Source organism: Pangasianodon hypophthalmus, chromosome 21, assembly GCF_027358585.1.
Source record: "Pangasianodon hypophthalmus isolate fPanHyp1 chromosome 21, fPanHyp1.pri, whole genome shotgun sequence".
NCBI classification, from domain to species: domain Eukaryota; kingdom Metazoa; phylum Chordata; class Actinopteri; order Siluriformes; family Pangasiidae; genus Pangasianodon; species Pangasianodon hypophthalmus.
In genome coordinates this window covers 2,730,610-2,758,538 of record NC_069730.1, presented here as the reverse complement: position 1 = coordinate 2,758,538, position 27,929 = coordinate 2,730,610, and the positions used below count along the sequence as shown (strand labels likewise).

General features: G+C 40.4%; 2 protein-coding genes across 2 annotated transcripts in view; one reads left to right on the top strand and one right to left on the bottom strand.

Annotated features, from left to right (window-relative positions):
* Nucleotides 1-659: 659 nt before the first annotated feature.
* On the bottom strand, nt 660-4,097 carry c21h7orf25 (chromosome 21 C7orf25 homolog). Its single transcript, XM_026940928.3, has 2 exons — nt 3,786-4,097; nt 660-2,455 (listed from the first exon to the last, which is right to left on the bottom strand). The coding sequence occupies exon 2, from the start codon at nt 2,437-2,439 to the stop codon at nt 1,162-1,164; it is 1,278 nt and encodes a 425-aa protein (XP_026796729.2). The 5' UTR covers nt 2,440-2,455; nt 3,786-4,097; the 3' UTR covers nt 660-1,161.
* A 2,109-nt stretch (nt 4,098-6,206) lies between these two features.
* Nucleotides 6,207-27,929, top strand: part of fbxl7 (F-box and leucine-rich repeat protein 7) — a 44,133-nt gene continuing 22,410 nt past the window's right edge. The window contains exons 1-2 of the mRNA XM_034297783.2: nt 6,207-6,556; nt 12,940-13,029. Of these exons, the coding sequence (XP_034153674.1) occupies nt 6,520-6,556; nt 12,940-13,029 (127 nt within the window). The 5' untranslated portion in view covers nt 6,207-6,519. The remainder of the gene's footprint in view (nt 6,557-12,939; nt 13,030-27,929) is intronic.

The window sequence follows — 27,929 nt, the reverse complement described above, 5'->3', positions numbered from 1 at the left end:
TCGACTCCAACATGCCTGGATTCGGTCCCAGTGACGTCACAAGCTCGTGACGTAAGCTCTGCACACGTAGGCGCTCCCTCTAGGACATTAAAGCAGGGCTGGAAAACTTTATCCACACTTTCTTTTTTTACATTCTTCTTATCTCCTAGTACTTGGATATTATTTATCATACTCATATTTACCTGTTTATTTTGGTTGATATTTGTTGCTTGTGCTTTATTGACCAAGTACATTAGAGTATACAAGGAACTACAAGGTTGTTGAGCTCTCGTTGTGTTTCTAGACATTACACATTACAATAATGCAACAAAGACAAGGACATAGACAGCACTGGTGGTAGTACAAGACAACTGCTGTGAAAACACAATGACTCAGTCAGCATGTTTGGGCTCAAGGAAAGATTTTCCAACGTTTGGTGTTTTTGAGACACGTTGATCTAAAGCATCTGCTGGAGGAAAAAAGCTCTTATTTATTGTAGAATTTATTTTAAATGACCTTGCCACAAGCATTTCAGCGTACACACATCCCTAATGTGCTCACATGAGAACAAAGAGGTGGTGGGAGGTTTGTGACGAACTTACACACACACACATATACACACACACACACACACACACACACTCCTCAGGAATATTTACTTCATTTAAAAACACAAGCAAGACATTTTTTTGGATGTTTATTTGAACTTTGTGCAGAACAAAAAAAAAAAAGCACATTGTGCCTTTCATGATGCACATCCAAGCATACAGATTGCAAAACAAATATTCAAACAATGTCTCATTATTTCTTCAGACAGGATACAAATGTAGTATACGATATCTGTGGTTCTGTGTTTGACGTTATATTTCCACCACAACCGTGTCATTTGGTTTGCAGGCTGAGATCGAGGCACTGAGTTCAGAAAAAAAAAAATAAATCAAGCTGCAAGAGATTTAAAAAAAAAAAAAAAAAAACTTAAACGCAGCATAGATGCTGTCTGTATTAGCAGCCCAGCTGTGTAGCTTGTGCACAGCTGTATGAAACCATGAAAATAAAAATGCCTCTTGCAAGTGTTTTGAATAAATCAGGCATCGTTTAAAGTGCTACTGTAACTCCACACACTTCTGACGCGTTCAGTCGTTTGAGTTCACGTTAGGATGTCTGTCTGTACTTTCAGGTCCGTCATATGGGTGTGGCTCTCCATTCTTTGCCTTCCGTCAGCGCTCGAGGTTGATGGATGAACACGCTGTAGCGCACGCCTTGGTTAGCAGCAGCGCGAACAAACCCGCTGTTAGCGGTCATAGTGACAGCGCGGAGAGTATCACCAGTACCGAAGATCATAAGCGACCTATGGTTGACCTTGGAGCTGGCTACGAGGCGCTGCGTGCGCTCCGAGGGCTGATCGGGAACTACGGTGAGCCTGGCGAGGAGCTTCTCGGCTCGTTCGCGTTCGCCAGGGCCACCCAGCGTGTCGAGGATGGTGCGAAAGTCCTGCACGGCCGAGTGGCACGCGAAAAGCTCCTTCCCCTCCATGAAGGCGTCGAGCTTGGGCAGCACCTTGTCCTGGCGCTCCTGAGCAGCCTGCTCAGTCAGCACATACTCCCTGAAGGTGAAGTGGCAGTTCCCGTGACTCAGAGACGACACGTACGTGATGAGCGTGGTGATGTCGACGTTTACGCGTGGACACTCGGCTACCTTGACGTCGGTGGGGAACGCCAGGCTCGCTACGACAGTGTCTCGGTCCACACGGGTGTGCATGAGTTGCACTTCCTCATCATCGTCCTCAGCGCCGTCCTCAACGTCCTGCTCGTTCGGTGCGAAATCGCCGTCCTCTTCATCCTCGTCTTCATCCTCATCTGATCCGACCACCGTGTTCACAGCAACGATGTCACCTTTAACAGAGATGCCCATCTCTTTGAGTCTGTCGGCCATCGGACTGGAGACGCCGTTATAGAAGGCGAAGATGATGTGCGGGTTGCTGTACTGAATGGGCTGCTGGCGACTGGCCTCCAGGTAATCCTCCGCCTGCCGGATCACGCTTTTGTCGCCGTACTGCCCTCGGCCCTGCCATATGTTGTGCAACGCCTCCGCTTTGCGCCCGATGGCCTTCACCCACGTGTGCCCTCCGTTTGCCACCACGTCCACCACCAGTGTCTGCTTCCGTCCGTCCGGACCCTCATACGCGAACACGTGCAAAACGCTGATGACGTTCTCAAGGCTCTCGGCCGACTCGACGACGGCTTTCAGGTGAGTCAGGTTGGTGCTTTGCAGGTGAGACTCTTTGACTGCGACTTGTCCGGCTTTCACTTTCTGCAGGAATTTGAGCTCAGCGCGGAGTTTGCTGCACAGTTTGGCACGACCTTCTACTTCCTGGTTCTGGCGGCTGCACAGTAGATCCACTCGCTTCAGCAGGTCCTCAGCTGTTTGGATGCATTCTTGGAGCATCGGGCTGGTGGCCATCGCTGTGACTTTACTCCTAAAACAAGGAGGGTAAAAAAAAAAAGAAAAAATGAAGGCCGTTATCAGCACCAGCACAACACTGCCAGTGTGACAATATACTGTGTATCATACTGATGCAATGTTTTGTGAACTGTGATTTTTTTTTTGTTAACTTTTTTGATTAGAAAATTTGCAAGTGCAATGCAAATGAAAATACTGTAGCAATGAGGTTAAAAAAAATCTATAATGTCTTTTAAAAAAGTTCATCCACAGAAATGGTATAATTAGAGGGCCAAACACGTGGAGTGCTTGGAACCCACTTGTTTTCATTATTTTATTTTTTTTTTCCTACTAAAAAACCCATTACCAATGGTTACCAAAACCATTAGCCAGGGTGAGCTCCACGGCCACAATAAGACTCGCCGCTAACGTTAGTGCTAGTTTTTTTTAAAATAAATAATCATTTCACTTGAGCGTGACAAGATTCTTGATCTAGACATGCCTCGCCATCACTTCCTCTTTCTTTCTTCATGAGTTCTTGCCTCATCTCTCTATTGCACAAAAATAACTTTTCATCACTAGCTAGTATCTTCACATTTATTTAACCCACTTTAACACTCTTAAAGCGCTCGATGAATTTTTACACTAAAATTAAGCTTATGAGGGAAAACGTTGATTAGATTAAAAAGAAAAAGTGTCTGCATGATGACAAGCAAAAGTTTTATAATTGTAAGTAAGGATAGTAAGGAATAAAACACGACATGTTCTGTTACAGGAAAATAATCAACAATCAGGGTACTGTAATTATCTTTCCCGTCTTTAAGAGAGATGAATGTTGTCTCCTATTCAAGAAAAGCAGAAGCTGGAGATGAGGACCGACTGTTTACAGCTGCTATACTGTAGAACCTTAACATTAAATGTAACTCTAAATGGATAAAAAGTACACTTGTTCATTTAGTAAATTTAAAAAATGTTAGTTTTGGCAAATTGCTGTGGTACAAGAGGAATAAAACCCTTCAGGATGTGCTGTAAATAATACACAACCCATCACTGATTGTTTTCCTCCAACAGCACGACATCGAGGGTTTTATTCCTTATTTTATTCCTTATTAGTACCAGTGCAGGACCTTTGTGTGAATAAAAAGCAGAAACTCTGGTATTTAAAGAGACTGAGTGACTACAGAAGACCTCATTACACAAACCCTGGCTGTAAATCTCTGTAGTAAGACGTCAGTTAGCCACGTGAGCAAACGCGCTAAATAAATAAAAGAAATAAAATATGTCACAGTCAGAAAGACAGACAGCAGATTATTAGAGTCTGAAGAAAATAATAAATAAAATGATTTGCCTCCATAGGAAGCACTTACAGCCAGAAAATTCGGCACTGCCCTGTAGCTATTAGCGACAGTCGACTTCTTCTACGCTGCTTTAGCAGCAGTTTACGTCGTGTGAGTTCTTCTTCTTCGTCGATAGAACTGTTCTTGCTGTGTTATTGATAGCGTTTACTGCCCCCTGTGTTTGAGACCGGACATTACAACACAACTGAACAGCAACAAAAAATGGGTTTATTTACAGTTAAATGCAACTTTTCACATCCTTCCTTCATAAAATAACTAGAACAATATTCAAGTTTTTATATTACAGATTGGGGTTGTGGCACGGTGGCTTAGCAGTTAGGCTCGATTCCCTCCTCCGCCCTGTGTGTGTGTGGAGCTTGCATGTTCTTCCCCTGTGATGCGGGGTTTCCTCCGGGTACTCCGGTTTCCTCCCCCAGTCCCAAGACATGCATCGTAGGCTGACTGGAATCTCTAAATTGTCCGCAGTGTGTGTGTGTGTGTGTGTGTGAGTGTGTGTGTGTGATTGTGCCCTGTGGTGGACTGGCACCCCGTCCAGGGTGTCCCCCACCTTGTGCCCCGAGTCCCCTGGGATGGGCTCCAGGCTCCCTGCGACCCTCTGTAGGATAAGCGGTACAGAAAACGGATGGATGGATGGATGGATGGATGGATATTACAGATGTTCTTTCTTTTTTTTTCAGAAGAACATAAACAGTATTTTTAAAGAAAGTGGTCAAAAGTGAACAGCGTGAACCTGACAGTCTCCAGCTATCTGAACCCTCTCAGGTCAAGTCCAGCTACACTCATCATCTATAAATTCAAAACATCCTCTCAGTGCACTCACACATCTGGATTGAACACCTGCACACACACAAACACATAACCATTTTCTTATTATAATTGCGAGGACCTTCCATTAACATAATTATTAATGCAGTTGAATAATTCTATGCCACACCCAAACCTAACTCTAACCTTAACCCCAGTAACAAAAAGGAAAAATTTTGTCTTTTTAATTTTTTTTGGGGGAAAAAAAAAAGTTTACCCCACATGATCAAAGCTGTCAGATATCCATGCCCTATACTGACATATATAAATAATATATTGCGCTGTATTATTTGCACTACAAGATATGCACACAATTATATTATAATATTTAGAATTTCATATATTTCCATCTAATCTTTTTATTCTTTACTTTTTCTTTTATTTAATAATGTAACAGTTTGACAGGGAACTGCACAATCAACCCACAACAACCTACAACAGCAATAATGTAGTCCTTTTTCTGTACATTAATAATGAAACAATACAATTATTTTATTGTATTATTGTATTTCTGAATGAACTTTTATTCCACCTGCGTTTGAGGATTTTTTATTTCTCTTCCGTTCTTTGTGTCTCTTTCATTTCTCCATATGGTCTCCATAAACACTTTACAGTTTTCTTGCGCTCTTCTCCAGCTCTGTGAAAGGTCAGCATTTTTCTGTTTTACATTCTGTGATAGCTTTTAGATTGACAAGCTCTTTACACATTCTTATCCAGAATGGCTTTGTAGTCTCCATCAGAAACATACGAAAGAACTGATGGAGAGGAGTGAGAAGACCTACAGCAATGAAAACATACAAGTTTTTTTTTTTTAAAGACTGATCACATACAATACTTCTAAGTGCACATGAAAGAATCAGTGGTGGATGATGGTCTTGTTGGCTCTCTCACTGACCTGGAGATCAGTTGCTTTTCATTTTGCTCTGTAGTGCTGCATTCAGTCCAACATGTCAGCAGAGGGCCCAGTTGAGATCAGTCTCTCATTTTAATACACACACACACACACACATTTAAGATCTTGAAGTGACTTGTGAAGCTGCCAGACATCTCTTTTTCCTGCACAAGCTCATTTATAATCAAGTTTGTCATTTTATTTGGGCAGATAATACATTACTCTGATCCATATATCCACACACTCTCAGAATAAAAGGGTACTAAAATCTACCTGTCCTTGTCACTGGGGTCTTCTGTGCTTTTAGTGTGTATCTTTTACCTGGAAAAGTGCATGACATGTGCACACCTGTAAGGGATTACTCTGACAGCTCTACAAGTGCTGCTTAAAGTGCAATTACTCACATTTTAAACATTCGCTGCATGTAAAATCTACACTAAAGGTACCACCTGTCAAGGGCACCATAAGGAAGGGTAGAGTTTAGTACTCTTTCTGACTGAGAGTGTATGAATGTGTCTCAGATTTACTCCTGCGCGTTATTAAACCTAAAATAATAACTGCGGGGGATGAGATGAGAGCGGTGCATATTCAGTCTAGGGCAAATGCGCGTTCCCTTTCGTGCACGCGCCTCAGCTTGGACAGGAGCGAGTGCGCGCTCCCGGAACAACAAGTATCTTCCATCTACAGTTCTTCTTTCTTTCTCTCTTTCTGTCTTTTTTTTTTTTTTTTTTTTTTTTTTCCTTTTGCACGATCACGCGCGTGTTTGGTCGGTAAGGAGTTCCGAAATTCGGTGCAACATGGAGAACAAGCGAAGACGTTAAGGGTGAAAGTGAAAAGTTGGAGAATAAAAGCGCAAAAGAAAAAGAAACGCCGAGTTTGGAGGATCGTTATGTCCCGTTAGGAGATTTATTAACGCGCGAGCCGAACAGAACTGTGGAGTTTGGAGTTTATTTCTTCTTCTCGGTATTCTTCGGTTCTCTCTCTCCCTCTCTTTTTATCCATCTTTTGGTGTGCATGGGTCGTCGGTAAGATCGCGCGCTCCGCGGGATGGGAGCGAGCCAGGGCAAGCAGAGCGGGAGTGAAGGTGAGTGGCGGCGGCGGCGGCGGCAGCGCGAGCGCCTCGGCGCCGGTGTTCTTCTTTTTTTTTTTTTTTTTTTCTCCTAACACAGGCGCGCGCCGCGGCCATGCTCGGGTCAGCCTCCTATTATTCCTGCTTATTCTCTCGCAGATGACGCCGCGCGCGTGCGTGCGTTCTGCACGGGGGCTTTAACGCGACGTGTCCTCTCTGTAACGCATGCATCATCGTGCTCACTGATCAGAAAAGAAACTTCGACTAACCCCATATGTGCAAACTGTGCATGTGATCTGAAGTGTGCGTGCTCAAACGCATCAGCACCGTGCACGAGATGGATTTTCTCCACATCTGTATAGCAGCAACACCAGAACCCAAAACTTATGCAACCTACATGGTTCCACAAAGGTGTGGATTTCACCACAAACAGCCTCGTGCTTCAGAATATTATTTTGAAAATATGATCAGTGTTTAAGTTCAAGGTCAAACAGAAAGGGTACTAAACTGTACATTTTGCTGTCACTCATGTGGTGCCATCAAGAGGACATCTTTAGTACCTGTAGTGTGCATGAAGTGCTCTTCAAAGCTAAGAACCCTTAATTATCAAGTAAACCCTTTGACCTCGGGTTACTGTCTGACTGGAGTTTCGCATGTTCTCCTCGTGTCCATGTGGGATTCCTCCGGGTTCTCCGGTTTCCTCCCACCTCCCAAAAACATGCCAGTAGGTGCACTAGCGAATCTAAATTGCCCGTAGGTGTGAATGTGTGTGTTTGGTACCCAGTGATGGACTGGTGTCCCATCCAGGGTGTATTCCCGGGTCACTCCTAGCGTTCCCAGGATAGATTCTGGATCCACCATGATCCTGACCAGGATAAAAAGCATACTATGTTCTTCTGGTGGAAAGTTATAATGGAATTCCAAAGGAATAAAAAGGCTGTAATAAGTACATTAGTTAAATAATGAGAGGGTTGCAAAAAGGTTGAGAACCCTGCCTTAGAGAAGAACCGCTTAAAGAACCGCTTTTTCTTCTAAGAGTGATTGAGATCATTCAGTGTGTTAGGAGCTGGAACAGACTGAAGATTTCTTCCGGGACTGAATTTCTTATGTACTTTTCCTCGTACAGTTTCATTGGACTCGGCGGATTATCTGCATTATAAGCACTTTATAAGCATCGTATCTCATGTCTAAACGTGCATTTATTTATAGCACATGTAGCATGGACAGAGGAATGAAGTAAAATCAACCAGTCTGTGTTTCTCGTTTCGGCTCCTAACATATCTGACGAAGATTAAAAAAAAAATCACAACACTAAAATACCCTGATTAAATGTATTAAGAGATAGTCTGATGAATAAATCTGTTTTCTTGCAATGTTATCTAGAAAAAAAGACGCGTTTTGTTCTATACTGTGCTCAAGATGCTCACTAACATGCTTTCTTCCTCAGCCAGCTGTAAATTCAGCTCAGTCATAGTAGTCATATTTCAGAATTTAGTTGCTGACATGTGCACATTTCCCCATTTCTTGCTGAATTAAAGGACAGATCCAGCAGCGCTGGGTAAGCAGGCCGAGTGAATCACTTGTTTACATGCTTGACTCAAAACTCTGGCGCTGTTCTACCACAGGAACCCGCGTGTCCAACAGCCTGAAGAGTCAGAACACTAGTGTCAAATCCACTATATTCTCACACACGGGACAAAAAGGACACACAGCTTGTGTTATTTATTTACTGTAGGGTAACACCTTTAAATTTAAACACAATTTAAATATGTAAATGATTTAAATATTAAATATTTGCAATGCAAAATCCTCTCAGATTTGCTGTGCACATGTTTAATCATCCCTGCTGATCATGGGGAAAAACATTCACAATTATTTACAGCTTTGATTGGAATGGTTACATTTTCACTTGAAATTAGTGTACCTTTAAGATGCACAGAGAGGGGTTTCTTCGATAAATAAGGCTTCTTAGCTTACTAAAAACGTTTCATGTGGAACCAAGGATTGGAAACGATACAGGAAATGAAAACTGAAAACAAACAAAATTCACTGAGCGTATTTGAAAACGATAACAAAATCACTCTAAATTGTTCCAGAGTGAAAACATTATTTTCTACAAGAGCTTAGCGAGTTAATAACGTTATTTTGTTGTTATTTTTTCATTCCACAGTGATTAAGAACATACAGCCTAAAACGAAACATTTCCCTAATAGACCTAACAAGGCCCTGATTGGTCACTTCCTGCACACCTACAGGACGCTACAGGAAGATACGATGTTAGATAGCCGCTGTAGCCAGGTTTTTGAAGATGGGAAATGGGGGAAAAACTCTGTGTACAAAGTATTTTTCCTACGATTCTGCACACAAAAGATCACACTGCAAAATAGAAGGATGGCCTGAAATGTTACAAATAAACATTTCTGGTTAAATGCAGTGTTTGGTTTTATTTATATGCTAGGCTTCCTATAAGCAGAGTAGGCTATCATATGTATAGAATTTATTAACCATACTTTTACTTTGCTCCAATTTCAAAATAAAGAGAGGACATGGAATGCTGGAGCAGGGACATAAAAAATATCATTTTGGTTTAGATCAAGCCAAAATAAATCAGAACATATGTAGAACTTTTAAAGACTTAGTTCCAGAGGAACAAGCTAAGAACCCTTAAGGAGTACTGTAGAGCACTGATTTACCTGGATCAGGTGTGTTATAAGCTGAAATAAAATAAATCCAGGCCTGGTGCTCTCCATCACTAGGTCAAGCGTAAATCCGACCGGTCGTCATGTACAGTTCAGTAAGCACAGCCAGGCCCTGACTCATTAAACACTAACGTACTGATGACTGGCATTTTGGCCGAGATGGTGTTTGGACCGTTTCATAATTATCAGCGCTCGTGCCAGAGACCTCTCGTCCACTGAATGAGATGTTGGCTGTGTCAGAGTCTTGTGGTGTGCCCAAGCACGCCATAATTCTTGGGAAGGTTCAAGGGTTGGCTCGTGTTTAAAACTGGCACTTCAATAAATTTCCACAGAGATGGTAGCACGGCTTTGGAATTTTCAAAGTTCACATCTATCTTTCCACAATTTGCGGCGCTCGAGCAGATGTGCAGTTTTAAGATTTAAACACTTTTGGATGGGAGGGATTACTTTTACATTTTATTCATCTGGCAGATTTTATCCCGAGCAATTTAGAGGGTATAATCCAAAGGTTCAGTTCAATTCAGAGCCTTAAAGGAGAAGTCCACACTGAAACACAGTAGTGTGTTTATATTGAAATATTTCTCCTGTGTTTAGTGATTCTGGTGCTAATTTGTTGGTTTGTTTTATATTTTCATTATTGCTGTGAGAAGCTAGTGGTTGTGTGCCATGCTGAGGTCACAGGGAGACATTATTATTATTGCTAGCACAGTTACAATGGTGTCTAATAGGAAAAAAAAGTTCAAATATAAAAAAAAGAGCTTCTTTTGTTGCGCAGTATTTTCCAGCGACGTTCGTCAAATTAATGAAAAATAACCCAGCACAGACGTAGTGGAGACGGTGGCGCAAATGCTGGACTCAAGGTCCCAGAATTCAATGCAGTCATACAACGCTGTTTAGCATAAAAGTTGAAGCTTTGGAAGCTGATCTGTTTGAGCAGAGTGTACAGATGAGGAGGTGAGAGAGCTGGAAAGACTAAAGGACTAAAGCGCTGCCGCATCGCTCTCTTTAAGCAGAGATGAAGCAGGTAGAACTGCATTGCGAGTAACGAAGGAAGCCATTAATCACAGTGAAACTAGAGCAACATGTCAATGAAAGAAGCTTATTTTAAAGGTCAGCTCATTACAGAAAATCTTAGAAGCTGTTGAAGATCACACGTTAAGTCGTTCAGGGTGGATGTTTCCTTTCCAGATCATTTGATTAATCATACTTTTATCCAAAGACAGAATGAGGTCATTGGCTCAATTGCAGTCCTGCTATTTGAACCCACAACCGTCCGTCATTTGTTTGGAACTCTATCCGCATAGCAAGGATTTTTCTCCAGCTGATCAGTCCTCTCTGTTGCAGCTTCCTTTTAGACCTGGCAGCTGCATCCAAAGCGCGCTGGCGTTCCATAATCCGCTAAGAGGAAAGCGAGCCTTCCAGCTGATTTCCCTGTTGACAGGTGGAGACTGAAGCAGTTCACCTCTCTGACCATAAGGATGACTCGCTTCTCTTTACTTTAGCCAAATGTGCCACGCTGAAGAGAGAACAGAGTTTCATGAGCCACGAACGGAACATTCTGGAGACAAAAAAAAGTCATTTGAAAGTTTTTTCACCCCACAAACCCCAAAAGTACTAACAGCTTAGCTCTGGTATTGAAACACATCGCAAGATGTATCAAAGAAGCTTTGTTCAGGTGTAAGGTTTAAATACAAAATCAACCAAGAATTTCACTCTGCTTTGTGCACTGCTCAGCATTTTTGGACCTATTTTGCCCTTATTCTAATAAATGTTATATAACAGTAACAGCAGTTTCCGGCTGTAATTCATGCACTTGTGCTCTCAGTCTTATACCTTATCGTTTCTATAGTAACAACTCATTCACAGGGTATTGTATAGTGGACACTCCACATAATCTAATAACAAACGGATTAAAAAACATGCTGTTATTTAACAAAAACGTGTGATTATGGAGATGTTTTCTGCAAGGAGATGTTTATAACCTTTATGGAAGGAGTCTCCGGTGTCAGTGCTTTGTAACAGTCAGAAACAGTCGAGAAAGTCTTGAGGACAGAGGAGTTTACGCTTCCCTGTTTCTCTGTAAAATGACACGCTGAGTTTTTTGTCTTTTTATGCTCAAGAGAGAAGAAAGAGAGGCTGGTGAAGGAATAACATAAGTGATAACAGGAAGTAACTTGTTTCATGAATGTTCCATAACATTAAATGTAACAATAAATGGGTAAAAAGTTAATTAATATATTTAAAATTGTAATCATTGGCAAATTGCGCTGGTATAAGAGGAACAAAACATCATGATGTGCTGCACTGTGTTGTATATATAATACAGTAAATAAGAGTAAGATTTATTTATTATAATAAGTTGTAAAAATTGTGTAGTAAAATGTAGTGTTTTTTTTCTTTAAAAACTCTCCTGTTATGTTACCAAGAAACCACAAAGAATAAACTCCTCAGTCCTGAAGACTTTCCCATGGAGGAAAACCTACCATTTGTTACAACATTCTGAAACTGGAGACTCCTTCCATAGATTAAGTAAACATCTCCTTACAGAAAACTTCACCATTTCAGCGACTGTTAAATAACACGTCCCTGTGAATAAGCCGTTACTATAGAAATGCTAATGTATTAGAACCAGTGCATTAATATAATAAACTTGTGATTGGTGTTACAGTTGGAATCTCTATCAACTCCTAGAAAGTTAACCATCACCTTCTGACCAGTCACAGTTGAGAATCCAATAGCACTATGGTATAAAATCTAATGTAACAAATGTGGTCTAAATTGAAGTACGATATTTGCTGAAATAATAAAAGCATACATGGCTTAATAAGGCCTTTGCTGTATTTATAATAATTTCATCTGTGACTTTGCATTCTTAACCTTTAGCGCCGTGACCTAAATCTGAACCTAACGATGAACTCCGCTTGTAGATCATCCATGGGAATGAACTCAGACCTATCCAGAATCCATCATCACAATGTGTTTAGCCAATTAATCTCACTTACAGTGAAGCCCACATTCTTCTCAGACAATAGACAATAAACAATAGTGGTGATGCAACCAGACGTTACATTAAAGGGGCCATGTTGAAATTCTGCTACACGCTAAACACAAGCTCGTCAAATTGATATCAGTGCAAAACTATTTACTGAAAAACAAGCTGGTTTACACAGCACAGCACGCTGGAACGGCCTTGTATGGTAAAATAAAATGCTCTACTTGTGATTGCACTTGTAGGAAATGTTGTAAACACTTCTTGATCTGTGCATTTCTCGAGAATGCCACTTAATCATCAGTAATAACGAACGCCCTATAAGCATCGGTGAAACCTTAGAGGTCTTGTTGCACAGCCGTGAAACTTTAAGCACCGTGTCAGTGGAGGATGATTAATCAGTTCCAGCTCATGTAGTAGTTCCAGAGTCCAGTTTGAGTCAGACTTTCTGCGTTTAGTGAAAAGATCTGGATTATCATCAAAGTTTCTGAAAATGTACGCAGAATGATTATTACTAAATTTTCCTTAATGTTATTGAGGGTAGTGATAGCATTCTGGGCTACTGTTTGTCCAAAACCCAATCTTTGTCTCTCTCTCTCCCTCACACACACACACGTCTCTCTTTCTTTGTCTCATTTATTATGATGACTTAACACATGCTGCGCCATTTTTCAAGCTTGCCTTGCCCTCACGTATTCCTCTGATTGCAGGGAAGGGCAGTTCCAGCATTTCCTCCGACCTGAGTTCAAGTACGGATCAGACGTCGACCAAAGCTCCGAAGAATGTGGCTACCAGTGAAGGTAGGGCATCTGGTCCTCATTAGCTGTCACTGGCCTGCCTTTCCTCCCCCCCCACTCACCCACCCCTCCTTTTTGTCTTATTGACTATTTTTGGAAAAACCCAAGGCCTTTTTCCGAGCTGCTTTGTGATGAGAACAAAGTGAACGTTGGTCAGAGAGTTTTTTTAGGGACTCACTGGACGGGTTTACGTTTGCTATTGTGATTCTGGAAATCTCTCAGTCAGAAAAATTGCTTGACTCTATTGAATCTGGTCAAAATTCTAGCTTCAAATCCGATTGTGATGGATTAGTATTTTGGACCCGAGTCCTCTATGCATGACTGGTAAGAAAACTGGAGAGAAACTATAGCCACACTCAGTGCGTTGTCATTAGAGACTTCTATTTTGTCCTCTCTGAGACAATAACAGCAGGCTGGCACATGTGGACGGGACGCTGGGAGGCTGGAGAGAGCCTGCAGGGGGTGGAGAGAGTGTGTGTGTGAGGACTGTGGAAGGTTTGTTCTCCAGGGAGGCCCAGCTCGGAGCCAGGCTGCGGTGTGTTTATGTGTGTGTGGTTGCGGGGCCTGTTCTAGTCTCTCCACAGTAATGGCAGAGTAGCGCTACGGCCTCGGAGACGCTGACCCGTCCCTGCGCATTCTTGCATCAGCGACAAGGAAGAGAAAACACTTTATCTTGCGTCCTGTGGCATTGTGTGATCCGGATACACTGGGGTGTAGCCATGACACAGTCACCATGTGCCAGTCATCAAAGTTCAAGGATTAACGTACAAGTTCCAATGCAAAGTGAATCAGCTACAATGGAGCATGAATCCTATGTTTGGTGATAGCGGTGTTACAGTTTGAAATTGTCACCATAGTCTAAAAATATCCCTGTTTTGCAGTATTAATCAACCACAAAAACAACACACGAGGTAGTGGTGTTAAGTGATATAAAGGAAACCAAAGTGATATAAAAAGGTAGCTGGAAAGGAAATATTTATTTATTTATTTATTTTATTTTTTTTTTTTACAAACAGCTCTCTGCACATTTTCAATATGTAACAAAAAACAAAAGATAACAAGAAGATACGATTTTCAGACACATTATATTCTGTTAAGTAATGCCGTAAGAGAAATCACAGAAATGGGCGGAGCTTCTCGACGGTTGCCGTGATACAAATTGATCGCTTTTGTAAGCACTTCCTGTAGGATTTCTGGCCAGAGCTGACGATTAGTAGGTCACATGACATCTATATTTTATTGTCTTGCATTTGAAACTTGAAAATGAAAGAGCGTGGTTGTGAGGAAAAGTAGAACGCTGAGACAAAAAACAAAGACAGAAGTGCATTTAGTGTTTTGAAAAAATCAGTGGTCATACTTCATGACAATCCATGAACCTGTGATGCCGTAACAACCCTATTTGGTGAGCTGATACATTATACTACCAACTGTCCCAATAAGTAATCATTAGCTCAGCTAATAATCCAAGTTAAGCTAAGCTTTCAAGGTCCCAGATTTCCTGTATGGCTCACGTCATGTCAGAGTGCACACACACCACGCCATCAGTCACACACAACGTTTACATATTCCAAGTTCTTGGACCTGGTGGGATTTGCAACCTGCCAGAGGGGCAAATACTTAAACTCTGCTGTCTCATGAAACACATGAATGAAGTGTCTGTTTCTCCTCATGCGACTTTACTGAAGTGCAGCTTGACAGCTTGCTGCTCGTGTGTTTGTGCAGAAAAACAGCAAAAGAGGATTAAATTCGAATGATGGAGCGAGGAGTGACTGGGGAAATCCAGCTCACTGAGAAACCTGGTCAGGATGCTTAACAAAATATTTTTAAAAGATTAGGTTGTAATGTTACACATTTTAATTTATTACAAAATATGTGTGAAGTTGCGTAGTTATTCCTAGTCTATGGTTTTGAATGTTGAAAGATAAACAAGGCAAGATATCTGCTTTAGCAATGAATACTGTATGCATTTTGTTCCTTGCTACTGCATGTCGGTGAAATATCAAACATTGAGCAAATTCACACAAATTATTCTCCTTGTTGTCCATTTAATAACGTTTGGATAACATTTTTGCGAAACATTATTTAACTTCATGGTGCTAATGGCCTTTCTTCCTTGTGGAATGTCCACAAAACAATTTAGTTCCTGTTATCACTTATGTTATAGCAACTTTATACAGTTTATCCCTCACCAGCCTCTCTTATTAACTTCAGAAGAATGAAAAAAGACAAAAAAATATATTAAACCCTCTGTTCTGAAGACTTTCACGTGTCAGAAAGTTAAAGCTTTACCTCTGACTGTTACAAAATGCTAACACTTACCACCTTCGACGCCATTCAGTACCTTCTGGCCAATCAGATTTCGACAGCACTGTGGTATACGTCCCTCACAGCTAGCGTTTTGAGATTTATAATATTTTACACCAAATTGGGCTAGTTTTAAACAGTGTTGCTGGTGGAAAAATCAAGTCCGTGTGTAGAATTTCTTTTGGGTTAGTTTACAAATACTTTGTGGCTGCCAAGATCTTGTTTTAAATCAAATAATCAGAATTAAATCTGATCAGTTTACACAAAAAAACATTGTGGCAAACAAAGGGAAAGCGTAACTGCAGGCAGTGTATCTATGATGTACAAAAGTATTTCTGATTTACGACATATTTCTAAGGTTGGGAGAGGAAAAGAGGGATTGTATATACATACAAGCAACACTTATATTTTGAGCAGATGACACACATTCCAGGTGATAAAAAATGCATGCACACCACAGTTAACTTGTTTCCCACGAAGAAAGCTGGGAAAAAGAGAGAAATGTGTCTGCCTGAAGTTTCAGGTGTTTTTGTGCATTTTTTGAGATGTAGTTGAGCTGGAAAGTTTGCTAAAACCTGGCAACCCTCGCTTACAGAAATCCTTGCAGGAGACATGAATTTACACCCGTCAGCCAGTCATGTTTGGCTACTGCTGCATGGTCGTGCTGGTCAGTACCAATCTGTTTCTGCTCCACTCCACTCCTGAATTCAATCAAGTAAAACTCCCATCCAATGCCTCAATCTCTGCAGAGCAAAATGTTGCTTTTTAAGCACCAACACTGCTACCCAAACAGCTGTGAAATGAGAAACACTTGTTCATGTGCTAACTCGCCTGAAAGCCACCTCTTCCATTTCTGACACGTGAAATTAGATAGCTTGACGAGTTGTAAATAAAAGGATGCAGCTTAGTGCAATAAGGATAAACAATAAATGTGGAAAATGTGGAGCTTGCGTGTGCGCAGACAGACTGAGGAAACCTTCTGTTTATTAATACAGAGAGTCAGACTGGTTTAAAGTGCGTCTGCTGCTGCTGGAAAAATCGGAGAGTTTGTTCGCTTTCGAGATGACTCATCTGGCCTTACTCAATACTAAAAAGCACGCTGAGCGAAACTCGCTACTGTGGGACGACATTTGGTTATACAATACGTAAGGAATAAAAAACTCGGGACGTGCTGCTATTGGAAAATCTTCGACAGGGCAGTGTGATGAAGTAGAGTTACTGTTACCACACCCCTTCTTAAACCACAGCAGTTTGCCTACACATCCAATTTTTTTTATTGTAGAACAACAAATCATAGTCCTTATACTTTTATAATTGCGTTTAATGTTGTGGAATGTCAGTGAACAAGTTGGTTCCTGTTTTCACTTACGTTACAGCAGCTACAAACAGTCGTTCTCTCACCTCACCACCAAAAAACCCCAAAGCTTGTCATGTTACAGAGAAACGACAAAGCGCTAAGTTGCGGAAAACTTGTTACAAACCGCTGACACTAGAGACTCCTTCCTTAACTATTAAATAAACATCTCCTTAGAGAATGCTTCACCAGATCAATGATTATATTTTCTATGTTAAAGAACAACTCATTTTTTCAAATTCGCCATACAGGTTCCTGTGCAAGTTGTTACTACAGAAACGATCATTTATTAGAATGAGTGCATGAATATAAACCTGTGATTTGCAGCTGCACTGCGGTCAGAGCTGCTGTTACAGAAAATTAATCAACACCTTCTGACCGATCAGATATGAGAAGTCAGCAGTTCCATGGTATAATAAGGTTTAACAGACTGGAAGAAGACAATGAACAGCACACAAGGGCTTTTTCCACTTAGTATGTACGTATAACAATTGTACCACGGTTACCCTACTTTTTTTTTCCAAAAAATATTATCTAGCTTCAGCAATGATTGTGAAATGAAACTTGAACACAGAGTCATGCCTAGCAGGCAGTTGTGCCATCTGATAGCCTGTCTGAGAGCGTGGGACAGTTTAGCTTTCAGCTTTTGAAGATAGCATTGTTCCAAGATTGAGGCCTTTCCCACCATTTCCTTAGCGATAACCTCCCAAGGATGTTGTGAAAGTGATTCTGATGTGGTGGGCGAGTTTACACCATGAGTCGCTGTGAACAGCATTGAGACTTTCTAAATGTTTTCAGGCTTCCAAGTAAATAAAAATATTGAATTATCAGAATTTCCAAAGTGCTTTAGATGAACACCAAGATTAAAACACAAGTCCAGATTATATCATGATATATTTTTATAAATATGTTTTTTTTAAAAATTGGAGTTAGAAACTCAAAGCAGATTTGATCACGTTTTCAATCTTTAAAGTTGTTAGTTTTTGTAGATTTTTACTTCCTTTCAGTGTCAATTTATTTTTGTGCACATTAAATAAAAGTGTCAAACTAATTATTTTGAAATTTTGTTTTTTAAATTCAACACTACTATCCTGCTGGCAGTTTGTTAGGAAGCCTCGATACATAATGTATACTGCAGAAATGTCCCGAAGCAACGTGATGATATTTTTGTCGTAGTCCAGATGATCTGGCTACTAGATAGAATGATGGACCAAATCCTAAGGAAGTCCTTAACTGGGAATTTTCCTTCATGACGGTCATGCTGGTGTGTCTGCAGTCTGTTTTTATACCCCTCATGCAGTGTACATGTGTAACTGTTTGTTAGTGAGCAATACTGAATCGTTTCCATTAATAGAATGTGAATACATGCAATAATGAGTTGCATTATTAGCCTAGCCTACTTTATATTAACAGTATCCACATAAGAGCTGACTAATTAGAACATCCAGAGCATTCAGTGCACTTGTTTAGAGGCATGGCAGGTTCTTATTTGCCTGTGTAGGGTGTGTTCGCACTTATTTTTATGTTCTCTGCCAGACGTCTTTCAAGGGCGCACTGAAACGTAATACTCAAGCTGCGTGATTTTATCAGATGCAGTTAGCTCAGTGCTGGAAGCAATCATTACCTCCATACTAGCTACATCTTTAAGCAATATGTAACCGTAAAATGAGACTCTTAAACAATGAGCCTGGATCCTCACAGATGTTTTGTTTCTGAATCTTGATAAACGAGATAATGAAGTGACGGAGACGCCAACCCAGGACCGTCTCTGTTAGTATTAGCAGATAAGCTTGTGGTGTGAGCCAGCAAGCTTGTCGTTGGCTAGGAGGACTGGCTGAAAGCATGCATAACGTAATGACACTATCTGTATCTGTTTAGAGTTCTGAATATCTGATCAGAGTTCTGTCTATTTCCGAATAAATTTATTTGGTTCTATTTCCCATAATATAAATGGACTTGTAGCTAAATTTAAAAACACAACAACCCTGACCAGGCAGTTACTAAGGACTGCAGCACATTCATGTTAATCTGAGAGACAACGCCAATGTGAAAGTAAAAACAATTTCCTGCTTGCGCAACTTTTTTGTTGCATCTCATTGGATAACAAGCCTTTCTGGCACTAACTATTGCACCTCCTAAACGAATACAGATATGAATAGAACACATTCTGTATAATGGGTTCGTGTTTGTTACGTGCCTAGTGTGAATGTTTTTGTAATGTTTTGCTATTGAAGGACAGTGAGTGACAAAGTAGCACAATTTCCGTTAATGTCATGTAAATCTTGACCCCAACACTAACACTTTTTAAAAAGAAAAAAATTATATACATTATATATATATATATATATATATATATATATTCCAACCCATCAGTTAGGTCTCCTCTATCCTACGACAGCTACCAAAGGGGGAGGTGAATCCACCCTCTTCTGCATGCAGAGCTAACAGGCACCCACGATTGGCTAGTGTTGATTTGATTGACAGGGCACAGAAACAGTATGCCACACCCCCCCCAGAAAGCATGGCCACTTTTGCTGTCTTGGACTCCCGGCCACAGATGGCTGTGACTAATACATATTTAACTCATACAACTACATATACCATTGAGAATTGTGCATTACAGAAGTTACCTCTATTATATTATATATTACAATATACACTTGAGATCAGACTAATTAGACAGAAGACCCCAGTTTAATACTCTTCTGCTCCATAGTTGTAATGTGGGACCATTTATTACACTTGTTTAGAAGTGTGGCAGACATGTTTTTATAACCTGAGAAGCTGAATTTTAGCTTCGTGGATTACAAATGTCGCTCATTGTAATGGCATTTTTATTAGTCGGCTAATTTCGATCTGTTGTGGCTTGCAGAAATTTTTGTGGTTGGTCATCTGGGTTGCCACTTGTTAGTTGGAAACCACTGAGCTAGAAATATATTTGCATCTACACTATGGTACACATGATAAAACTGGATTGAGCTCCAGTATTTATGACTCTGTAAGAAGCTTCTGGGCCTCTCGGTCAGCTCTTGGTGATTGAGCTCGTGTGTGTGCGTCAGGCGAGTGGAATTCACTCTCCCTATCCGAACGGATTTAAAGGGAGCACAAGCTGCCTCCCAATAGGAGAAGCACTCATTACGGGCCTTTATTAGATTTGACGAGAGCTCAGCACGCATTGTAGCACAAGCACAAATATCATTTTAGTTTGTGTGTATTTCCAGCCATGTGTTGTGTGTTTCTCTAAAAGTGGACCGATCGAGCGTTGTGTTGTGTTGCTCTCCGAGCTTCCTAATGGAAATCTGAGCTCTGTGTCTGGAGCTTGCTGGAGAGGGGGAGTCAGGGTTGAACTGCAGTTCACTCAAACACACACATTTGCATGCTGCGAGAGGCAGCAAGGGATTTTACACACACACACACACACACACACACACACACACACACACACGCATACATGAATGCATTGTAGATTTCACAAGTATCTCTGCATATTATTCCATTGTTTTTATTTGGGAATGTGTTCACAGAGAGCATTTATGGAAAGTATCAGTTAAAAAAAGCCACATGTGGAACACAATGAGAACTTTTCTAGTACGATATCTTGCTAGAGGTCTCCGCTTTCTTCCTCGTGTCAAGTTTAACGCTGCGGATTTATGGACGAAGCCTTTCATTTGACTCTTCGGAGCTCGGTTTACCCAAACATCCCATAGTGTTATTGGAAGTTAGATGAGGATTTTAAAGGGTTTTTCCAAACCCCTTGTTCCATTAAAGGAGCAAAATTTATTATTTGTCATACTGCAAAGATAATTTCGTTTATATGAAGAACTAGCCAGCTCCTCCACGGAGTATAATCCCGTTTTTGTGAGCTTTGGAGGTTATGCAATTCATGGTGTAATACTTTTGGAATAAGGCATGAACTTTCTCAAGAAGAGCAGAGAACATGTATAAAACAATGCGTTTCCTTTATGCATTCCTTTATGTTTTATTGCTTTGCTAGATTTATTATGTCAAAGCTTGCCCTGCAAAGCCTGGCTTTGTTTACTCGGTGCTATAAACAGACACTTTGGGTCTTTTTTAGCTTTCATGACCAAATGTAGTCGCAAAATAACATGGATGTAGTTTTTTTTTTTTTTTGGATTTATGTAAACCTGAGCGCAAAAGTGTGATGACAGCATTGGGAAATTACAAAATGTGTATGAAATGTTCCTTATTTTGGACAAATTTGAGAGCAGCATTGCATGGATCCTTCTCATTGAGAGAAATCCCTTAATTCTGTCTGTCAGACTATCATATTACAACGTGACCTTATCTGCGATGTGACCTTATGACGTAGTCTGTGAACAGTGGTGTAACTTGTGCGGCAAAAAAGGCTTTGATTGAATTACCTCAACATAACAATGAAAATCCTCTCAGCATGCTAATGGAAATGACAATCATCATAGCAGAAAATTCTGTTTTTGCATTAACTATGAGACTGACAGCAGGCATGGAGCAAAGACTTCAACTTAGGAAACAATACAGTGCTGGGCTGAAATTGTGCTTTCACACTTTCACACTTGTGTTTTTTCCCCCTCACACTCCAGCATACTTTTTACATTTTAAAAGAAGCGGCCATTTTAAAAAGAGCTGTTGCTGGCGTATTTATCACAGTGGAGCTTCCAAAAGTGAAAAAGTACATCTTTTTAGAAAAAACCTGAGTGACACAAGGTGCTTTTTTACCTCTCAACCAATCGGGTTGTAAGTTGTGTGTCAACCAAGAAAAACAAACGTGGAGGACTGAGTGCTCACTGGTACGTGATGTGACGTCCCACTTTAACTGTGGCTGCATACAGTCAAGCTGCACAAGTGTCTCGGATTCTCTTGCCTTCAAAGCTACGGTGCAGGGGAAACAACCTCCTCACTGCCTCATCGAGCTACACCAGTTTCTTTCATCTGCATAAGAAATCTAATCTAGAGAGCATGTTAAGCTAGTTAATTAGCTACTGATATTACTTTTTTAATATTAGCAGAAAACGCACTTTGGCCAGTGAATTTTCTGGAAAAAGAAGAGTCTCAAAAGTACCCTATGGCAACAAATACTAAACAGTATAAATAGGAAGCAATGAAATAACAGTTAAGAATGCAGTACAAGCATTATGTAAATTATAAATGCCTGGTACAGTGTGCATACTGATTTTTCCCCCCTAAGCAGTCGTAATTTAGAGGTTTGTGACTTATTGCCTAGAAAGTGTGGTCTAAAAAGAACACTACTATCACATAATGACGGTCACGGTTCTGAAATTGATTCCCTGCCTGTGTTCTAGACAATCTGCATACCCGATTAAACCCCTCTTTTCTCAGTCCTCCCTCTGCATAAAACATTTAGCTTCATTTTCTCCTGCATATGGAAAACCTGGCCTAATATCAGGCAGACTTCGGGAATGCCGGCTCTACTTCAATATTCTGCGGGTTCTGAAAAGGCCGGACTGGTTTTATATTATCTGGGCTCTGGAAAGCCAGGTCTGGGCAAATTTTCTTTGGCTCCACGTGCCATTTGTTTTGGAAAAGAATCATGGGTAAAGAGGTATGCGGCGCAATTCGATAGGCTTTGTGAGGTTCCACCCAGAGCACTGGTTCAACGCCGTGTGCTGAATAAATCTCATCTGTGTTGTGTTTGAAAATGCTGCATCGTGAACTCATCCATGCCTTGTTCAGAAGAAGGTCAGAATCAGATGTGTGAGCTCAGGACCTCGGCTTCATGCATTTTCCGAAAACAAGTGCTGACAGAGAGAGAGGTTTCAAATTGTAGTAATGGTGGTTAACTCTCCATCAAAACGCAGTGAGATTCATGCTTGTAGGATGGATCATCTCTCTCTGTGCTATCAAAGGCCAAGATTCATGTCACAGGTCCATGCAAACTGCACTGGATTCACCCGAGTGGGATTTGAAACCCCTTAAATGATCCCCAAGAATGAAACCTAGCTGTACTCGAATTCCTGCTGATGTTTTCTTTTTAGATTTTTTGTCTCCTGGGTCTTGTTTTCCGAGAGGTACAGTGTTTTATCAATTACAGCTGAGCTGCACGGTTTCATGATAGAAGTATGACAGCTATTCCTCATATGAGGAGATTTCCTTTGCACCGCTGTTCGGTCCGTGTTCCATGGGTGTTGAAAGCCATCCAGCTGCAGAAGGAAACCACGATATTTGCAAAGGGAAACATTCAATGTTCAAGTGTTGGTGTTTCAGTGACTTCGAAGTCTATTGGCTTGTTTATCCAAACACTTTGGACACTCTCCAATGCTGTGGTTTCAGGTAAAAGCAGTCCTGTCCTAGCGTAACATGTGAAAAAAGTGTTGATGCTTCCTGGAGGAAACAGGTGGAAGGAAGAGACCAATAAATAGCTACAGCAGGGGTGAGAAGGTCCCAAACACCTGCAGAGCGAATCACCCATTAACATTAATGCTCTCACTGTTCACAAGATATACTGACGAGATATAACCCAGGTTTCTCATCTAACATCTTTCCCTTCACCACTGGGAAGTGTGCAACACTGACATCACACGTGGCCACTTGCAGCACAGTGGGTAGAGACGGCAAATGGACAACTATAATGTTGTTTAAATGATTTTTGAGGAAATTTTTAAAACAGTATACACTCTTGCTTGTTTAACTAGCTAGAATACCAACAAGGTGGTTTACTAGCTAGCAGAATTAAGTCTGCATGTCTAGTAGCTAGCTTGAGCCACATAGAAATCCAGTCATCTGTGACATACATTTGCATTTGGTGCATTTAGGTACAAAAAAACCCAAACTGAGAACAGCTTATAAACACCTTTACGCACTATTATTTGCAGGCTTGATAAAGAAACCACAATATCTTCTAGAAAAATTTGCTTCAGGCCTCTGGTCTTAAAGGAGTCATCTGACAAATGTCACTTAAGCCAAAAAAAAAAAGAGGGCAACAGGGAGGGCATGGTAAAAATGATATTGGTGTAATGAGGTGGAGGCAGATGGATTTCAGTATGTCATTTGAGTGTGACCAAGTCATTTATTAAAAATCCAAATCAACAAAAACTGTCAATCAAAATGAAGGGCATAAACAAGAATTTCAGACCCAGGAATCACATCAAGCACAACCAATGCCCAGAATTACACACAGGAATGACAAAACCTCAGAAAGCTCAGTGCTGAGTGAACCGGTATAAATAGGTTGGAGTAAATGAGGGTTAACAGGAAACAGGTTAGTTCTATAGGCAAGTGAGTGAGTGTGAGATAATGTCTGGACTGGAATATGGATTTCTCAAGGCTTCTGGATTGGCAGTGGATTCAGCCTTAACACATCCTTCACATGTTGTGTTGATTAGTAGATATTGGCAGAAACAAACAAACAAAAAAATTGGGGATTACAGCTCACTAGATCAAGAACATATCTGATCATCTAGCAATAGTTTCGCCTACCTTTATTAATCCTTACCCTACATTCACACTAGCAAGCAACAAGCCATTCGCATTGCTTGTAATATGTCGCTTGTGGATGTATATGGACCAGTACTGTTGTTGCTTGTGGATGTGCACTGTCCAGAGGTTTTATTTAGTCCCTGTGAAACAATATTAGCTAAATGTATAGCCACTATTGTTTTATTTTCAGCTGGGCTTCATACAAGTTTGGTGGTAGATTAGCAATGCAAATTAACAGTACAGGCTGTGTACACTCACCCGAGAGACCAATGATCTCTGTTACTTCTTTCCAAGCTTTATTTTTCTTCGTAATGTCTCTATACACTTTCAGTTGACAGGAACTATGGTTATACGTTTTTTCCATTTGTGAAATAGGGGCCAGTTAAAGGGAGGAATTAAACTTATGAATAGGGAACTAAAGAAACATCTGACCACACGTGCCATATGATTCGTCCGAGGAATCGTTCAAGCCAGTTGTTTGGATTTGTCGCTTGAACTGATTTGAGAAAATCTCAGTTAAAATGCCTCTTGTCGCTGAGCTACATACATATATAGAAAAATAAACAGTCTCTTGTTGCTTTATTGCTTGCTAGTGTGAATGTAGGGTTAGGAGTTTTACACAAGACGAAACTTTAGAGGTCCAAAACTACATACTGATTGAATTGTTGGAGTATTATTGCAAGCCCACTTTGTTGCACAACTGTGTTTCCTTAATGAGGTTTAAAAAGAGAAAGCTGTTTTTGATGCCTGGAGATGTATAATGAAATCTCAGCTGTTTTTTTCTTTCTTTTTTTTTTTTTTTTTAAATCTAGCCATTACAGATCCTTTAGAAAAAGTATCTAGTGAAGATACATTGATACAGCAAGTATCTCAAACCCAGATATTTTTTCAGGAAGCAACATTTGCTTTCCATGAGAAACTTGGGAAGCATGGTACAACAAGTAAGTTATAAAGTACATATTTTTCCTGGAACATTTAGGAACAAGACTCAGTGGAATCTTGGAACACAGCAATTTATAGATTTTTTTGTTGTTGTTACCGTTTATACTTTTGTCATTTTTATTGAGCTGTTTAGTGTGGTTTCTCCTGCAGTTTTGCCTTTTGTGTAGCCGTTTCTCTTCTATTCAGAATCGAGAGAGATTTTCCTACTGAGAATGAGGGCTGAAGTCTGTCATCGTTAAATCTGCCATGGAAAAGTACGATTCAGAACATGCTCACGCACTCTGAGAGAGAGTCTCGAGCCTGAAAATAATGACAGCTTTTCAATGTAGTGACTCAGTCATTCAGTCCTATTTAACAAAAACTGATTGGATGAATACTAAATCACTGGACACACCTAATATGATGTGACACCTTGTAAAAAAAAATGAGAGAATCCATATTATATAACTGCTTAGGGAAAAAGAGGCCTAGTTAGATCGGATCAGACCGGATGAGGGATGTAGTGGGGACAGAGAAACTACTTCCCAGCATGCACTTCTTCTGGAATGACATGGACACTCTCCATCCATCCATTCAGCCTAAATGTGGCTCTCTAAAGATTTTATCAGACCCCGAGGCTCAGGAGCTTTTGGGTTTGGAAAGTGTAGTAGCTGTGCGGTCAGGATTCGGTCCTTGGTGTGGTTAGAGCTTTAATTTTTCCTTAATTTATTATTATTTTTTTTACATTTATGTTATGCAAGTTGACACAATGATTTAGCGCTTGGTTCTGGAGCTACAAAAGTGGATATTACAAGCAATGAGGTGATTCTTAATGGAAAATAATAGTTCTTCTTTGGAATACTGGTCCATTAGGATTTCATTTATGTTACTTTACACTAGCGGTCTTATAAGGTTATTCCGTGTCACACTGTATGAGATGAAACCAATAAAATTTGCTCAAATTTGCTCAAAAAGAGTTTATGATAGTGTGACGTTTTAGATGCTCGCTGTAGCAGCATTCATGTTCCAAGATTTTGCTTCACTGCCAGAACTGTTTTGTCAGCCATCTTTGATGACAAAGTTGCTAAATCGAAATTCTTTTATGATTAGAACTTCCCAAAACCTCTTCTCAAGGCTTAAAGTATGATTGCTATTGTGTAACAATCAATTTAATAGCAAGAAGATGAAATTTTAAATGCTATGTTAGTTGAAATGCTACGAATGCTTTTTAAGTTTTTAAGCGAGTCTGAAAACTAGCCAAGTTGATAGTTACATTAGTTTTCCAAAAACAGTACATAATACTAAAACATTTATATGATATCTAACACGTGAAAAGATTTTGGTATAGAAATCTGAAACAAAAACATAGCAGATTTTCAGTAAATAGCCAGCTAGCTAGATAATAATGCTGTCTGCTAACTAATCAATGTTATGCTAGCTTGGAAAACGACAACAAGCCTACACAGAAATTTCTAATCTGCTTTCTACAATGAACTCTTGAATTCAGTCTGTCACCTTTTGGTTCTGAAATTCCATATTTGGTTTTACGTTGGGGTCTTTCCCCTCTTCCACCATGATGTGCCATCTAGTTTTGAAGCTTTTCCTTAGATATTAGTTGTTCACATGCTTCTGTTCAGTTCAGAATTCATCCTGCTGCTGTCATCTCTAGTCACCTCATCAATAAAGACGAATGCTCCGGTTTCACTGGCAGCCCGTGTTCCACAGATGAGGTGGTTTGCTTTGGATCGTGAGCGGTTCCTTCTTTTCCATCCATACTTTCCTCTTTCCATCATTCTGGTAGTGGTTAATCTTAATCTCAGCTGTCTGTAAGACTTTGTCCGAGAACTCGGCCAGATTTTAGATGTGACGCACCACATGAGCTCTACGCTCGAGCAGTTTACTGGATCTTGTGTATAGATTCCCAAAAATGATGAATACGTTCCAATAAATATGTCAGCATCATGTTGTGAAGGTCATTTCATACTAGTATCTGGGTGTACACTGGGTGATGACTGGGTGATGACCTTTGTGGACCTTGTACTCAAACGAGTCTTAAAAGCCCAAAATTAGTGTTTAGAGTTATATGTACCTGTCTCTATAGATTCTATATAGACACCAATACATTTAATATAATTTTATAGTTTGCCATGTTTATGTATTTTTTTTTTAGGATTCATTCTGTGCTAGTCTTGGGTTCGTCCAATGATTGCTCTCTAGTATGTCCCGCCCCCTCAGTATCTTGCTCTACAGTACCAGCTTGTTAGTTGCAAACATTGTCCATCAATATGTTTTCAGCTGTGCATCTTCCTGCACACTATTCCCTTTTTCAACCATGTTTGAGCTATGTGACTTTTCAGAGGAGCATTTTACCAACTGGGGACTGTTCAGTGCTAGAATGCAACTACCTCAGATTGATGGTGAACACAATTCCGTCTTTGTACACTGTCAAGGCTTCTCAATCAGTAATATCAATTATTAAGTAACACCGTATTTAACTAACCCTAACATTTTAGCTACAAGCCTACCGTACAGATGCACCAGATGTCTCCCTGTGGCTATGCATCACCATTAATGGACTCTTGGACCTTGTCCTTGGATAACGCTAAAAAAAACTGCATTTCCTTGCCTAGGATATCGCTAACAGGTATGGTGAAGGAGGTGGTGAGAAAACCTCCACAGTTGAAAAAGGCTCTTGCTAAACTTTTTTGCTGTTGTCCATATTTAGCTAGTTCGCTAAGCTACATGTTATGTTTATGTTCTGTATCTCGAAGCTACTGGCTGTTGTGTAAATCAGTCCAGAACTTCAACACACCGTCACTCTGACTTCCTGTTTCAAAAGGAAATATGTCAACATACAGAATCAAATCATGACTCTCAAACTACTTGGAGA

What these genes read in the sequence shown, in the direction of transcription:
- c21h7orf25 (XM_026940928.3), bottom strand. Translation starts at nt 2,439, where the DNA reads ATGGCCACCAGCCCGATGCTCCAAGAATGCATCCAAACAGCTGAGGAC.